The following is a 17,594-nucleotide window of genomic DNA, read 5'->3' as shown; positions in this document are numbered from 1 at the left end:
AATTAATTAGTGAATCTTTAATTGTAAGGTATTGACTTTTCTAGTCCTAAGGTATCCATCAAGCTAAAAGGGAACTAGGAAGACTATCAAAGAGAGACAAAATGATTGCCATGAAGTAATGGCTGGGAAAGAAACACACATAGTGAGAGAGAAGACAGAAAATTCCAAAGTTAAAATAAAATGTTGGCACATGGATGTTAGTTCCATGTAAAGTTCACTTAAAAGGAAATCTAATATTATACTTAGCACAATTAAGCATATTCCTGTTTTAGGATGTATTTAAAATTCAATTAACTTAAGCAAATTAAAAATCTTTTTTTCAGTTCAAAGATAAATAAAAGGAAATGAGATCTATTAGGAAAAGAAAACATAATTGAGTTGTTATGGATTATATCAGTAGGCATTTCATACCATCTAAACCATGCACACAGACAATGAGATGCACTCCATCTTCAGAACAGTCATCTTCTTCCATGCTAAAGTAAGGGACTGAGGATGCCAGCAGAGGAGCATCACTGTACATGAACCCAGGGAGTTTAAGTTGCTTCAATTCTTCTTTTGCCTGAAGGAAGCTGAAGCAAGTATTATATTCAGTTTTTAAAACCAGAAAGACAATCTGTTGAACTTAAGGAATTGCTAAAGGGAAATGCAGAAATTATTTAATTTTAAAATAATAAAAATATGTGGGATCACCTAAATGATTTAGAAATCAGAGAGTAATTTTCTTTACTACTTTTAGTACATATTCTCATAAAATACAACAACTATTTTAAACCTGAAAATACCTAAAATACTCCTTTAAACTCAAAATTAACGAAGAAAATAGGAGTGGAGTTAATGCTTTCTACAAAATTTTGTATTGTATGCACAGAAAAGCTGGGAGAAGTACTGGAAAGAGACAATCTAATGCTTATCCTCTAATCAAATCTTGTCCTCTTTGTTCCTTTTTAAATCTTACATTAATAGAAGGGAAGGAGCTGTTGTACAAAGTGTAACAGTGAGAATGGTAGTTATAGTATTTAGTAGATTAAGTTATTGGATTTTTCTCTAAAAATACCAAGAAGCAGCAGCAGAACCAACAGGGGGATGTGACTACATATAATTGGTGAAACATACTCATTTGGAATGAGTGACTATTCAACTCGGGGATTGTAAACATCAAAAATTATTTTAACATTTATCTAATTTGAACTGATTAAAGTAAAATTCAAAGAAGCTGATGAACACTAAACATAGTAGGATACACTAGGTGAAGACATATAGACCATTTTTTTCATTAAGGACTCAGGAACAGTTGAGGTACCTAGATGGTGATACAACCTTCAGCTTGCTAGCACACTATAATTCTCTAATAGGCTGTCATCACTTACCTGGTTTCAGCATCAGAAAAGTACACTGATGCTGTACTTTTCAAACATTTGTAGCCTGCCAAAACCACTATGGATTTTAATTATGTGCATAATAATAATAATTTAGGAAGTTAAAAAATCTACTGTAGACATGCCCAGACCTTTCACTCCAGGGTAAAACTCCATCTGCAGTAAGGCAGAATATTTTGAAAACTAGTGCCAGACTAGAAAACCTATGTTGTCCTCAAATATTTCTGGTTTTGTTTTTTTTTAACTCCCCATGAAAACTCAATTCTGGAAATACTCACTTAGCTGAGGCAATCTGGGTCTGGTAGGTTTAGGAAGTTTCTACTTAACCTCTTATTCTTTAGCTAATATTGTCCTTATTTGCTAGATGTACTTATAAAACCTAACTTTTGTCTGGGAGTTAGTGGAGGCAAAATAAGGTACTAATGAAAAAAGGGTTTTAACTGCAATTATTCCATACTTCTAACATAAAACCACCAATGGAAAATTTATATCATACGGGGAACTACAGGTCTGTCAAATTGTATGATGAATTCATTATTCCATTTTAGATAGCTAATAAAAGCACTTTTTTTTCTTTAGTATTATAGAAACCACAGAACATGAAACATATACATTACCAGATATATATATAATATAAATATAAAATATAATATAAAGTTATGTCTCTATATATTTATTAGCACGTTTTGTGCTCCATTACTTACGCTTGTATTTGAGGTTTTGGTGAATTTTCATACCAGGAAACTGATGAAGTGAAGCTGTAAGAATTGCTGCTTGGCTGCTTTGTAATGGCATCAAATTTGCTTTTAGAAGAATACTTAACACTACAAGGAGATTCTCGTGGTGCAGATGGGAAGGACAAACAACCAGAAGTACAGACAGTAGGCATATTTATACCATCCCTCAGAAATTCACTGTTTAATTTTTCAGATTTTATAAGCCTTTCTTCTTCTAGTGCATCTCTGTTTGGATAGCGAGCGTTTAGGGTTCCGTCCAAGGCCGAGTCCTCCGTTTCTTCGTAGTACCCATTCTGAACCATCTGCTGGTCCTCCTCCTCCTCGTCCCCTCTGCCCTGTTCCCACTGAGGATCACCAAATCCTTTTTCAGGAGTTTCCTTCTGAGGGCTACCTGAATTGTTGTGGCTAATGGCACACGTGTCAGAAATATCTGTACTGCTTTGAGAGCCAAAATAATTTTCCACAAGCCCCTGTTTTACCATATCAGGACTGGCTGAAAAAGGGTCACTTGTACCCAGGTAAGTTTCACTTTTAACTGTAGGGGCTTCTGGATTTATTTGTTTGAGATCTAATGTATCACTATTTTTTCTTTTCACAGTTCTATCTTCACTAACTTCTGTATTAGTAGAAATGGAGCTTGAAACAACACAAGGGGAGCCTAAACAAACAGGTTTTGAATTTAATGTAACTGCTGTCCCTGCAGAATTACTGGATTTATCAGGACTCTGGGAGTCTTTACAAATAGGGTCCAAGTCAGGTTTGGAGTTGCAACTACTTTTCACATCACTGGAAGTAGCTTCATCTGAAAACACAGCTTGTAGAGGGTCTTTAGTGCTTGAATTTAAGAAATTTATTGCTATAGCTTCATTGTCCAAATGCCCTGAAAATATGACACTCTGCTGTTGTGAAACAATACTTGTCTTTTTACTAGCATCACATTTTGGCAAATCAATTGTTCCCAGATTTAACACAGTTTTGCTATCACTTAGCTGGCATTCAGGTACAATAGATTTCTTAGAATTTTCATCAGGTGACAGTTCATCATCAGAAGGCAGAGAGTTTATGGATGTCAAAGATGACTGTATTTCACTTAAAGCACTTGTACTCTCAGTACAATGATTTCCTAATGAAAATTTTATATTATAATCAGGTTTCATCAAAAGCTGAGGAAATAATCTTTCATTATTGTAAGGGCCTTGTCCTTGTACAATTTCGAAAACTACATCAGGGTTTGGATGTGTTGCAAAAGAACTTGGTTCACTTTCAACACCTGAATCTGAAAATCTAGATGAGGCATATGTGGCATTAATATCTGGTAACTTAATTGTATCTCCACTTACGACAACATGATATTCTTTTGTAGAAGAAGCAGGTTGATTACTTCTTAACTTAGCTAATGATTCTCCAACAGAACGACACTTTGCTTCCTGCAAAGCTTCCTTTTCAAGTGTTATGTCTACAGATTTAGGTTTACCATCAGATTCTAAGGACTCAAAGTTAGGTAGTTGTAAACTATCTACAAGTATTTCATCTTGTTGAAGCTCTGTCCAAGGACCTAGTTTAACAGTTTTTTTCTCCCCACTGAAAAGATCTTTATTATAGGGATTTACTTCAATTGTTCTAACTCCTGAAGATGGAATTGCTTGATGATCATGGCAATCGTCTGATGAACTTCTGGTTGCCATACTGAGTTCCACGTGTGAAATTTCACTATCATCCTGGGAGATACCAAGTTTACCTGAAATGGACAAATTTGCACAAAGATTTAGGCTGCCAGAGTTCAAAGGATCAAACAGGTCTGGTTGCATATTTTCAATATCTGGAGACTTTTGTTCAGTTCTATTTGTTGGCAAATAGCTAGCTTCCTTTTGACTTGTCTGTCTGATGTAGGTCTTTAGGTCAATATTATATCCACATACTGTGGGATCCAGACCTTCCTTCTGACTATGTGAAGGGTTGCCTTCAAAGCATGTAAAGAGATCACTTGATGCTGTACTTTTCAAACATTTGTAGCCTACCAAAACCACAGAATCCTTAGAGTTCTGCTTTATTATTTTTTTGGTATTTTCAGGTTTCATTGTTTTCATGAGCTTAGTGACCTTAACCTTGGATTTATGTGATTCTTCATTCTTTCCTTTTAGAGATTTTGTTAGCTGCTTTTCACCTTCTGTATAGGAAAAATTGGAGGCACCAGCAGGTCTGATTTTCACCTCTGGGCTAGAAAGTCCAGCTACAGATCTTTCTTCAGTCTCATATTTATCCATTCTAGTGGACTCTGATCTCTGAAGATTCTGAATTCCCATCCAGGGTGCATCTAAGTCTTTTATCCAAAGAAAAAAAGATTCAGGTTTAAAACAAGGTGTGAGAATTCATATGATTAAGACTATTTTTTCTGGCTATAACTTTCTAATATCCTCAAAAATAAACAAACTAGAGGGGAAAAGAAATGGACCGACATTAGGGAATAGTTTTATGTATATTAGGGAGAATATACTGAAAATGACACAACAGCTTATATATTTTAGATTATACTTACCTTCAATAACTGAATCTAAATACCTATCTTCAAAGATTATAGGTAATGAATTGAGATCTCCATCTAATTCACTACATTCAATAGGTAGGGGTGGAAGAGAACTGCAGAAGGAAGTATTTTTGATAGCGGTGCACATCTGTAGATGACTCTGAACACTGAAAAATATTTCTTAGGTCAGACTGTAATTTTAAAAAATTACACCTAATTCCACTTTACAGATTCTATACCCATTTCCCTTCCCCTCACCATTCCTATGCTCCTTCCTCAAGATGTAACCTCCTCATGAAAGAGCTTCTTGTTCAGAGAGAAAAATTGGTAAAATGAAAATAATACTTTGTTGACAATAAATTAATAGCTTATAAAACTATGGTTTGTTAAAAACTTATTTAACTTCCATTATATTCTTCTATACTTTTTAATGTTATTTCAAAGTGACTTACTTATGCTTAATGTCTGAACTTCCTAATTTGCTGAGAATAGCACATAGGAGAAAACTCAAATGGCTACTACTGATTTGATGGTAGTGTTGAAAAAAAAAAAAGTGTTCCACTGTTACTGCTGTACTTAACACATATTGATGAATACAATTAACAACTATTTAAAACAAGGTATATAACTTTCTGGTACAAAAGAGCCTTTCAAAAAATGTTTTCTCATGGAAAATTCCAAACAAATCAAAGTAAAAAGAATACTAAAATAAATCCACTCCGCTTCTACAATTAACATTTTGCCTTTCTTGTTTTAGCTATACCCCTACTCACTACCTATCCCCACACTCTATTATTATTTATAGGTGTGTGTTTTTAGGTAAATTCACATGTACTAAAATACACAAATCTTAGCCATTTGAAAAATGGATACATAATACAGACTATTTCCATCTACCCAGCGATTACCCTTGTTTTTCAAACTCCCAGCCCAAGTCAACAAGACAACCACTGTTCTGACTTTTTTCATCTTAGTTTTGCATGTTCCAGAACTTCACATATATAGTATCATATTGTATCTACTCTTTTATTCCAACTTCTTTCTCTCAATACAATGTCCTCAAAATATTCTTTAAAGCCAAAGAAAACCAATCAAAATATACTCAGCAGCAGACATAACAAAATGCAATGCCAGTTAAGAGAACTTATGAAAATCTGTAATATATAATGATAAATGTAAGAGATTCTGACCTGTGGAAATAAAAATGCAACTAGATGGCCAAATAGAAGGCTGGAGCCAGAGCTGTATGGGACTACCAAGGTTATAGATCTGATTATAGGAAGAGGGGATAAAGTGCAAGATGCTTTTCTATATAAGGTATGGGTCTTTCATAAAGTAAGTCATAAGATTAAACCCAATTTGATTAAACAAGCTCTATCTGAACACCAAATTTTCCTAATTTCCTCATTTTAAATATTGTATATACTGTCACTAAATTCTGAGATACTTAATGTAAAAGGAAATAGAATTATTTTAATTTTGGATTTATGCTACTCACTGAAGTTCCTGGTATGCAATGACAGCTTCTCTTGGATGTTCAAAACAAAAGAATGCCTCAGAAAATCTGCGTACCTGAAAAATTCCAAAAGAGAATATGAATAACATGGCACATTTAAAAAAATCAATCAGGCCCAGCCGGATGTGGCTCAGGGGTTGAGCGTCGACCTGGGATCCAGGCGATCAGGGTTCGATTCCTGGTCAGGGCACATGCCCTGGTTGCGGGCTCGATTAATGACTCTCTCATCATTGATGTTTCTGTCTCTCTCTCTCTCCCTCTCCTTTCCTCTCTCTGAAATCAATAAAGATATATTTAAAAAAAATAAAAAATAAAAATAAAAAAATAAAAAAATCAATCAGGCATGGGATGGTAGGGAAAGAAACCCCTTCATTAGGCCTTCCATAAGCACCCCTGTGAGAATTAACCTCCCTCCTCAGTGTTGCAAAAGCACTGTATTTTGGTGCTCTATGAAATAAAACAATGGAATGCAGAGTGAGAAATTTAGGTTTACAAAGACAGGGATCTGTTTGTCTTATTCACTACTACACCCCCAGTCCCACAAATAGTGCCCAGCACATGGGAAAAATGATAGAATCAGATTGCATTTCCACTACGCCATGTGCCAGGCATAGTATATGCCAGCTAAACTGAATGACTTATTGGCATCTTGACTTTGGGCATTTCACCTTTGAGCCTTGGATGATTTTCAAATTCTGTTTAGTACTTGTTCTATATATAAGGTTATTTTGAAGAATAAATGAGATAAAGACAAACTATTTGATAGCAGTTTTTAATCTGGAAAGTATGTATAAATATATTATTATAATTGCCATTATAAGTATTCACCACATTTTTCCTTAAAATAATTGATATGTGAATTGTCTCCTCTCTAATGTGTAATGTTCTTTAGAGTAGGAACTATATTTTTATGATTTATGTTAGACCCCCCAAAAATATATCTGGGTATGTTACAGAAGTAAGTACTTGGTAAGTACTGGTTGAATCTAATTAAGTATTTCTTCCATCATATTTGTATTTTGATCCTTTCATTTCTAATTATACACAGAAAGGCTCTATCAGCTATTGGAGCAATATAAAGCAACAGTAAGGAGATGGAAAAATGTTTTGCTTGGAAGGTACAGGAAGGATAATTATTTTACATCTTGAAATTATATTACATCTAACTTTCTTTTCTAAAGGGAAATAAAATTTAGGGTTCTTTGGTTTTAAACATACAATGAACTGGTGATTTATTTTACTTGATATCAAGATGTGGCTATGTGAATTTCTGACTTATTTAACTTGTCTTCCTAAGCTGATGAGACTGGATCTTCAGAGGAACAAGACAGTGAGAACGGTGGGAAGAGGAAGGTATGTAGCATCTATGGGAATGACGCAACTTGTGTCTTCACTTTCAAATGTCATCCAATTGCCTCTTTATCCCTTCTAACACTAAAGATGAGGAGAGCCAGGTGGCATGGTTCAGCAGCTGAGCATCAACCTATGTATGATCTACGAGATCCCAGTTTGATTCCTGATCAGGGCAGATGCCCTGGTTGCTTAATCTCCAGTAGGGGGTGTGCAGGAGGCAGCAGATCAATGACTCTCTCATCACTGATGTTTCTCTCTCTCTCTCCCCTTCCCTTCCTCTCTCTGAAATCAATAAAAACATTAAAAAAAAAAAATCTGTCTGCCTGTCTATCTACTACATATGTTTTCCCTGAGGGCTATAAAATATGAACAAATGCAGCCTGAAGTCATCTGGATTCCTGCAGTTGCAGCTGGGCCTGCAAAACTGACTAGTCGCTTTTACTTCTCTCTCTACTTTCCCCAGTTCCTACAATAACTGACATTTCTTGACAGCACTCTACCTACCAGGCTCTGGGCTAAATAAGAACATTATTTCCATTCTTTATTTTTTGTTAATCCTCACCTGAAGATATTTTTTCCATTGATTTTTAGAGAGTGGAAGGGAGGGAGAGACAGGGAGAAAGAGAGGGAAGAAAGCAGGGAGAGAGGGAGGGGGAAGGAGAGAGAGAGGGGGAGGGGGGGACACCAATGTAAGAGACACACATCCATTGGTTGCCTCCTGCATGCCCTCCAATCAGGGCTGGGGATGGAACTTGCAACCCAAGTGGGTGTCCTTGACCAGGAATCAAACCCTCCACCCTTTGGTGAGGGGAATGGCACTCTAACCACTGAGCTACACTGGCCAAGGCTCCATTCTTTCATTTAAACTATTTATAAAAACCCTATGAATGAGGAAATGGGCACAAAGAGACTAAGTACCTGGCCAAGATAACATAGCAAGTGATAAACACGGGATTCAAATAAAAATCTGAGAAATTCTAAACCTTGTGCTCCAAATTGCTTACCTCTTCCCTTCTGTATTAGACTCCCTGTTACCAGAAAGTCTTTTCTCTCCTCTTTGCACCCATATATAGTTTTCCTTCTAAATTTTCTCCTGCCATAATTTTTGTGCTGTGGCAATGTCTAATGAATAACCCCATTAACTGCATTATATGGACATAACTAAGGTATGACTGCTACCTGATGGCAGCACAGCTTAATGTGGGGCAAAAGACATACATAGAAACAGTGTTAAATTTACAAATACAAACTTAGAATATGAGTGATATATATCATGACAAGTTAGTGTACTATTAATATAAAGTAGTGATATTCAACCAGTGTGCTACAAGAATTTTTAAAATATGCAATATCTGACTATTTAGTCAGGGGCACTGACCTCTTTTCCCTTAGATTGTCAAAAAAAATGACAACAGCCAACACAACAATAGCTGTCCGATGTGAATGGATCAAAATTATACCTATTTTTTTTGGTCAGATGGGCAAAAAATACTTTTTGGTGTGCCACAGAATTTTAGTATTTAGTGTATGTGTGCCATGAGATGAAAAAGGTTGAAAATCACTGACATAAAGATATATAATAGGTCAATGAAACAGAAAAGGAAAAAAAAACATGTTTGCAAAAAGATTTGTAGAAGAATATTTATTATCATTATTCGTAATAGTCAAAAAATGAAACAAACCAAATTATTAACAGGAGAAAAGATAAATAGACTCTGGTATATCATACAATAGAATACTACTCAGCAAGAAAAAAATTACTAACGCACCCAGCAACATGGAGAATCTAAAAAAAATGAAAAGAAGCACAAGATAATTTTCTGAAGTAATGGGAATGTCATATATATTGACTGGGGTGTTAGTGACATGGATGAACAGATTTGTCAAAATTCATTCAACTGTCCACTTAAAATATGTGCATTTCACTGGATTTAAATTTTACCTCAATAAAATAAAAATAAACCTTCACTACTTGAAGGTTTATTTTCTAACAGCCTATTGGGTATTAGAAAGTATACTCTAACACCCAATAGGTTGGCACAACATCCATGTTCTACTCCTCTCGTGTCCTTGCCCATCTCTTGGCTGTATAGTTTATAAGATCTATTGTGTTTCACTGACACTGAGAGGTAGTCTACTTGCCTGTCTCACTTGGATCAAGTTCAAAAATGAAATGCTAAATTTCCTAGATCATATAATCCTAACTCTGTAGGATCTTATTTCTCAAGATTAAATTCAACTGTGAACCTCATCGTCACTTAGTCCAAGTGTTTTGAGATACAGCTACTTTTGAATCCATGTATAACGCTTTCTCAGATTTCACCCCAAGTCATTTGTGTGACACTAGGTTTTTTTTCATTAGTTTGGTATGGGTATATTTGTGATCAGCATAACATAACTTATTGTTTTGGTTTTCAGAGAATCTTTACAAAATTTGTTTACACTGATATTCAACACTTGGCAGTATAAAGTGCAATTCCCATGGATAAAGACTAAATCTGTGTACATATCTTTGACTTTTTATACTGATTTTGTCAGGTACCTCAAAAAGCATCTAAAACACTATCACAGACAGATATTTCAAGCTAACATGCCTTCTCTAAGTATTTTTCAAACAGTGATTAAAACTTTAGTGATTCCATTCCCTGAACATTTTGTTTTGTATGCTCTTTAAAGTTATTTAAGCAGACAGTTTCTTTCATTTGCTACCGTTTCACATTACCCTAATCTTGGACTTTATTTCTTGTTATCTTGAAGACAACAGAGTTTTGCTTTTGTGTTCAAAATCAAGCTGAGAGAGCTCTCAATAACTTAAACAGGACATAATTTCCTTTTTTTTGCAAGGTAATTTTTTCTGTTGTATTTCACTTAGCATATTCTCCAGGTCCATTCATGCTGTCGAAAAAGGTAAGATCCCCTACTCTTCCCCCCACTTTTTTACAGCCGAGTAGTAGTCTATTGGGTAAATGTACCACTGCTTTTTTATCCACTCATCTATTGATGGGCACCTGGGCTGCTTCCATATGTTGGCAATTGAAAAGAATGCTGCAATGAACATAGGGGTGAATATATTCTTTCAAATTAGTGTTTTTGGATATATCCCCCAAATGGAATTAATACTGTTGTAATTAGCTAGTTTATTAATAGAAAAGGAGCAAAGAGAAGGTCAGACATTATAGGCATGGTCAGTTGGGCAGCTTCAACAGGAAGCTGCAATTTCACTCTCCAGGGAACCACCAGCCCATTCCCTGAAGATCGCCAGGGGAAAGGGTCCAACAAAGGGGAGATACATGCATGCCCAATGAGGTTGGGGTGACACAGGGAAGGTACTTGCCTGTCAGTCAAACCTTGGGACTGAGATCATTGACCAGAGGAGGGTGGAGCCAATACAAGCCAACAAAACTTTGGGAATACATAATTCCCTAGACAAAGGAATTCTCTCTTGGCTCTTGGATCTCTTACATTCACCCATGTTTTGCACTATAGACATGTGGCCGTGTGGACCCCACATGCAATGGACTAATGGGCTGGAACTGGGAACACAAACTAAGCTAGCATGATGCTGAATTAGACTATCCCCTAACATGTAGAGTTTGAAACCTCTGACACTGGCTTTGATTCTAGCCCTATTGAAGCCACAGCTACACTTCTTCCCTGGTGGGGCAAAGGGAAATGGGACCTTAGAAACTCAGAGTTGTAATTCCACAGAAATAAAGCTTTCTACAATATTTCACCCTCCTGTGAGTCTCAGGAAATTCTTTTCCTTGGGATATCGCACAAAGCCCACTCCTACGAGCAACAGGTGGGGAAAAGGACCTCTCCCCACTGCTAACAGAATCGCTGGGTCATAAGGCAGTTCCAGTTTTAATTTTTTGAGGTAACTCCATACTGCTTTCCACACTGGCTGCATCAACCTGCATTCCCACCAACAGTGCACGAGGATTCCCTTTTCTCCACATCCTCACCAACACTTGTTTGTTGATTTACTGATGATAGCCATTCTGACCAGTGTGAGGTAATATCTCATTGCAATTTTTATTTGCATTTTTCTGATGATTAGTGACATTGAGCATCTTTTCATGTGTCTGTAGGCCACCTGTATGTCCTCTTTGGAAAAGTGTCTATTCAGGTCCTCTGCCCATTTTTAAATCGGGTTGTTTTGGTGTTGAGTTGAAATTATTTATAAATTTTAGAAATTAACCCCTTATCAGGTGTATTATTGGTGAATAGGTTCTCCCATTCAGTGGGTTGTCTTTTCATTTTGTTGATGGTTTCCTTTGCTGTGCAAAAGCTTTTGTTTAATGTAGTCCCGTTTGTTTATTTCTTCTTTTGTTTCCCTTGCCTGAGGCGCTATATCAGAAAAAATATTGCTATGCGAAATGTCTGAGATTTTACTGCCTGTATTTTCTTCTAGGATTTTTACGGTTTTGCAACTTCCATTTACGTCTTTAATCCATTTTAAGTTTATTTTTGTGTATGGTGTAAAAAAAGTGGTCCAGTTTCATTTTTTTGCATGTATCTGTCCACTTTCCCAACATCATTTATTGAAGATACTGTCTTTACTCATTTTATGTTCTTGATTTCTTTTTCGATGTTGACCACAAAGGTGTGGGTTTATTTCTGGGCTATTCTGTTCCATTGATCTATATGCCTGTTTTTATGCCAGTATCATGTTGTTTTGATTACTATGGCCTTGTAGTATTGTTTGATATCAGATAGTGTGACACTTCCAACTTTGCTCTTCTTTCTCAAGATTGCTGAGGCTATTTGGGGTCTTCTGTGATCCCATATAAATTTTTGGAGTATTTGTTCTAGTTCTGTGAGATATGCCATTGTTATTTTAATAGAAATTGTGTTGAATCTATAGATTGCTTTAAGTAGTATGGACATTTAAATTATGTTAATTCTTCCTATCACTGAATACAGAATATGCTTCCATTTATTTGTATCTTCCTCAATTTTCTTCAGTATTCCGTAATTTTCCAAGTACAATTTATTCCTAGGTACTTTATTTATTTTTAGCAAATGTAAATGGGATTGTTTTCTTAGTTTCTCTTTATGATAGTTCATTATTGGTCTATAAAAATGCCATCGATTTCTAAATATTAATTGTGTATCCTGGTACCTTCCTGAATTCATTTATCAGTTCTAGTAGTTTTTTAGTGAAGTGTTTAGGGTTTTCTATATACAGTATCATGTCATCTGCAAATAATTACAGTTTTACTTCCTCCTTTCCAATTTGGATGCTTTTTATTTCTTCTTCTGATCTGATTGCTGCGGCTAGGACTTCCAGTATTATGTTGAATAAGTGTGGTAAAAGTGGACATCCCTGTCTTGTTCCTGATCTTAAGGGAAACATTTTGAGATTTTGCTCACTGCGTATGATGTTGGCTGTGGGTTCGTCATATATGGCCTCTTTTACATTGATAAATGTTCTGTCTATTCCCACTTTGCTGAGAGTTTCAATCATAATTGGGTCCTGAATTTTGTCAAAATGCCTTTTCTGCATGTACTGATATGATCATGTGATCTTTATTCTTTGTTTTGTTTATGTGATGTATCATGTTTACTGATTTGCAAATATTGTACCAACCCTGCATTCCCAGAATAAATCCCACTTGATCATGGTGTATGATCTTTTTAATTTATTACTGAATCCAGTTTGCTAATATTTTGTTGAGGATTTTAGCAGCAGGGTAATTTTTCAAGGGGGAATAAAACCTCAACTTACATAAGTATATGTTCCAATATTGATTCAAGATACCAATATTTATTCCTTTTTATTTTTTTTCACTAGTTAATTTGTTAAAGAGAAGAAGCAGATATTAGATTTTATGCCTGGTTTTGAAAATATGGTACCAATTATAATTCAAGAAGCTTGTATTGGAGTTTATAACATCTAGATCTCTTGAATGCAACGTTTCTGTGCTAAGCCTCTGAGGACTATGAATTTTTAAAAAATCAACTATATACTAGGATTCTACTGAAACAAAGACATATACATCAAGTAAACTTAGATTTAAAAAATCTTTTCTCCCCCTTGCCATGTGGATTTTTCTCAAACATGTAAAAAATTAATGATTTCAAGAAAACTATCAGTAGCAGTCATAAACACAATACTTTCTCTCAATTAAAAAAGTTATGTTCTATCATTTAAAAATTTTACCAAAAAGTAACTGTTGAATATATATGTCTTAATTTATAAGACCCTTTTACTGGAAAAAAATTAGTTTAAGACTTTTCTTCTTGTCCTCATGTCCTTTGTCTCAAAGGACACTATGAAGAGATATTGAGAACTGAAGGATAAAAAAATACAACATATCACAACTTGTGGAATGCAGCTAAAGCAATACTTATAAACTTACAAACTTAAATGCATAAAATAAAAAAGAAATGCTACATTAATAAGCTAAGCATCTACTTATAGAAATTTATAAAGTTGGCAAAATAAACCTAAAGAAAGTAAGAGGAAATACTAAAGTAAAAACAAAACTAATGAAACAGAAAACAAAACAAGAGAGAGAACTGAAAGCTTGGTTCTTTGAAAAAACTAATAAAATGACAAACTTTTGGTGGGACTGATAAAGAAAAAAAGAGTGAAGACACAAATAACTAATATCAGGAATGAAACCAAGGAAAATACTACTGATACTGAAGGTGTTAAAAAGAAAATTGAAGGATACTATGAATATTTGATGTCAATAAATGAATAAATTTAGAAAGAACTTCTGGAATAATATAACTTACTAAAACTGATTGAAAAATAAACAAAATACAGTATTCTCACTAATACTATACCACCTGAATTTAATCACAAGAAAACATAAGCTGAAGAATGGACTACAAAACTATTGGCTAATACTCTTCAAAAAAATCAAAGTCATGAGACAAAAAAAATATAAGAAACTTCCAGATTAAATGAGTCTAAAAAGAAATTAAAGGAATAAGACAACTGAATGAATTATGTGGTCCTGAATTTGATGCTGAAAAGGAGAAAAAGGTTATCACACAGAACATTAGATAATTAATAAAATTTAAAAATGAATTATACATGAGATAGCAGTACTGTATCAATATTAGTGTTGGTTATTGTAGTTTGGTTAAGTAAGAGGCTATCTTTGTTCTTAGTCAGTATACCCTGAAGTATTTAGGGATAAAAGAGCACAATGTTTATAACTTTCAAATGGTCCAGATATATGCACCTATCTACAAAAAGAAATGATAAAGCAAATGTGCCAAAATTATAATTTGTGCTTCTGATGAAGAGTTATTGTATACTCTTTCTGTGAATTCCCTATTATATTTTAGAAGTCTGATAAATTTGCCTTTCATATTTGTCTTCAATTCATCTGAAATTCAATTTCATATATTTTCTTCCACATGGATATACAATTGTCCCAGTCATTTATTGAAAATCTCACCTTTTCATTGTCCACCTGCATTTATTATGTTGAAATACGGATATGACTATGTCTGGCCTTTCTCTTCTGTTCCATCTACACTAAAATTAAGACCTCTAGTTCACCAAAAAACAGCATAAAGACAGTGAAAAATCAAACCATCATATGAGGTTTATTTATAAAACATAACACAGGAACAGTATTTAAAATACATAGAAAACTATTACGAATCAAGAAAAAAGGTAATCCTATAGAAAAATGGGCAAACTATTTGAACAGGATATAGAATATAGATAGTCTATATTAGTTTGAGATGGCTCTCTAGTTCCTGATTTCTGTTCCTAACAAGACCTGGATATATATGTATGTATGTATGTATGTATGTATGTATGTATGTATGAATATAATCCTGTTCTTGGGTTCCCAGGAAAATCTATATCATACATTTTTCTATTTTCTTTACATCTAGGTGATTTTTCTTACTAGCAGGGGTTAACTAAGTTAGGTCACGTGCTCCACTGTATTGTTCTATTATTATCTTTAGAAATCAAACAATAACACAGTAATAAATGTCTCTTTTCAGATTTATCAACACATGAAGTAAAAAATCAGGCTTTTCACTCATAAGAAATTTAAGATAAATAATAATACTCATGAAAATGCTCTAACAACAGTTTTCTTTAACTTACCCTCAAAGTATGGTTCTCTTGTGCTAATAACAGCCTTAGTTCTTCATGTAGTGTTATAACTTCCAGAAATTGTCCCCATAAAGCCATCAGAAGTGAGCAAAGTTGTGCAAGATTCATATTTATAAGTTCTGCCAGTTCATCAGGGTTTTCTATTTTCTGAAATGACAAGAAAGGCTCTCTGAGACTTACTATAATACATCTAAATATAATACATAATTGAGAATATCAATACAAAGGCACATTTTTAGTTTTAAAAAATGTGTGCCTAGCCAGTTTGGCTCACTGGTTAGAGCGTTGGCCTGGGGATTGAAGGGTCCTGGGTTCGATTCTGACCAAGGGCATGTACCTTGGTTGCAGGCTCGATCCCTAGCCCCAGTCGGGGCGAGTGGGGGGGGCAACCACTCCGAAGTCTCTCTCATATCGATGCTTCTCTCTCTCTCTCTGCGCCCTCCCTCCCTCCCCCCCTTCCACTCTCTCTGAAAAGCAATGGAAAAAATACCCTCAGGTGAGGATTAAAAACAAAAGAAGTATGTGTGTGTATGTCTGTAGAAAGAGAACTGACCAATGGTTTTTTTCTATTTGATAGTTACTATATAGCAATTTTCAATGACTTAACTAATATTTCAATATCTGAGATAACTTGTAACTACAATGTCAAATACAGTACAAAATTATGAAATGGAATTCTATAGAGCATGATCAACTTCAAACACTAAAATATTGAGAATTTTAAACACAATGTACAAATCATATTGAAAGTTATAAAATTTTTGAAAGATAATGAATGATATCTTAGAATAAGAGTTTTTCTCCAATCAGCAATGTAAAGTATTTAAAAGATCTGTAATTCCTCATAAAGGGCTGAGGGACTTTCTAAAGTACTGCTTTTCTGTCACTTCTAGGTTTCCTATGTTCTGTTTTGCTTGTGATAATTCTTGTCAAACACGTCTTTCTCTTTCTAATATTCACCCACTGTTTATTGAGCACATTTTAAATGCTAGAGCCTACCATTCTACAGATACAAAGATTAATATGAGAAGCTCACAGTCTAGGTGAGGAAAGTAAGGTAGGTAAACAATTTTAATATTATGAATGTTCTTATAGTGATATTAAATTATTCCATTTATTTAAATCTTCACCTAAGCTGATGATAAAAGTTAAAGAGTACTAGATTATACTACGAAACTAGATTATACATAATCTTTTAAAAGGCATTTGGTTTTCTTGAATGATAAAATATGGATTTCTGAACAAAGAACAACAAAAGACTATAAACACAGACTGAATGCTTCTCTTTTGGACAAGTATTTTTATTATGAGGACAGGTTTTTCTTTAATTCACTGAGGCAGCAGCCAGTTTTCAGGCAGATTTCTTCCTGCAAACATCTGTCTTCAACTACTAGTAATAATAGGACATCTACTCCAAATATATAGAAAGATGTTGATTTCATTTCCTTCCTAAAGAAGGTAGACATAGTCTATTGGGGTTAAAGTTGAAAGTCACTCCCATAGTTTTAATTACCACCTATATACCACGGATGGCTAAATTTATATCTCTGGATCACAGCTCTCTTGACCTCTAGACCTATTACCTACTGGATGACTGTATTTGGACATGAAAAGAAAGTTGCTCAAGTTCAACTTGTGCCAAATTACAATTATATCTCTACTCTCTCTTTCTTAAAAAAAACAACACAAGCCCACCAAAATACAAAACAAAAAATAAACCTCCCATCCTCCCCAAATGTTGCTTATCACATATTAAACTCTTAATTTCAGTTTATTTTTACTTCTTTTTAAAGTCTGCAATTCAGCAAGCTTTTCTTCATCCACCCAAACCAAGCTTCCGTTTATCTACCTTAACTCAGAGAACACATAAGACAAAAATTCAGCAAAATTAGTAATAAGGGAAGAGAGAGTCTTTTAGTCTCTTTTGTGACTTTGGTTATTGGTACATAGTAGTCACTCAAATATTTACTGAATGAATAAGAAATTA

At 34.6% G+C, this 17,594-nt stretch overlaps 1 protein-coding gene across 5 annotated transcripts in view; it reads right to left on the bottom strand.

The window, feature by feature from the left end:
- Nucleotides 1–17,594, bottom strand: part of FAM135A (family with sequence similarity 135 member A) — a 75,867-nt gene that overhangs the window by 21,585 nt on the left and 36,688 nt on the right. For 4 of the 5 annotated variants that reach the window (XM_081141390.1, XM_081141391.1, XM_081141392.1 and 1 more), the window contains exons 11-15: nucleotides 15,599–15,754; nucleotides 6,139–6,212; nucleotides 4,653–4,807; nucleotides 2,084–4,436; nucleotides 412–572 (exon numbers count right to left, since the gene is read on the bottom strand). In XM_081141390.1, the coding sequence (XP_080997516.1) occupies nucleotides 412–572; nucleotides 2,084–4,436; nucleotides 4,653–4,807; nucleotides 6,139–6,212; nucleotides 15,599–15,754 (2,899 nt within the window). The remainder of the gene's footprint in view (nucleotides 1–411; nucleotides 573–2,083; nucleotides 4,437–4,652; nucleotides 4,808–6,138; nucleotides 6,213–15,598; nucleotides 15,755–17,594) is intronic. The other variant, XM_081141394.1, reaches the window with a different exon arrangement.

The sequence above is a fragment of the Miniopterus schreibersii genome (assembly GCF_964146895.1).
Source record: "Miniopterus schreibersii genome assembly, chromosome: 6".
Taxonomy (NCBI): domain Eukaryota; kingdom Metazoa; phylum Chordata; class Mammalia; order Chiroptera; family Miniopteridae; genus Miniopterus; species Miniopterus schreibersii.
The sequence above is the reverse complement of the archived record's forward strand: the minus strand, read 5'-3'. Positions and strand labels throughout refer to the sequence as shown.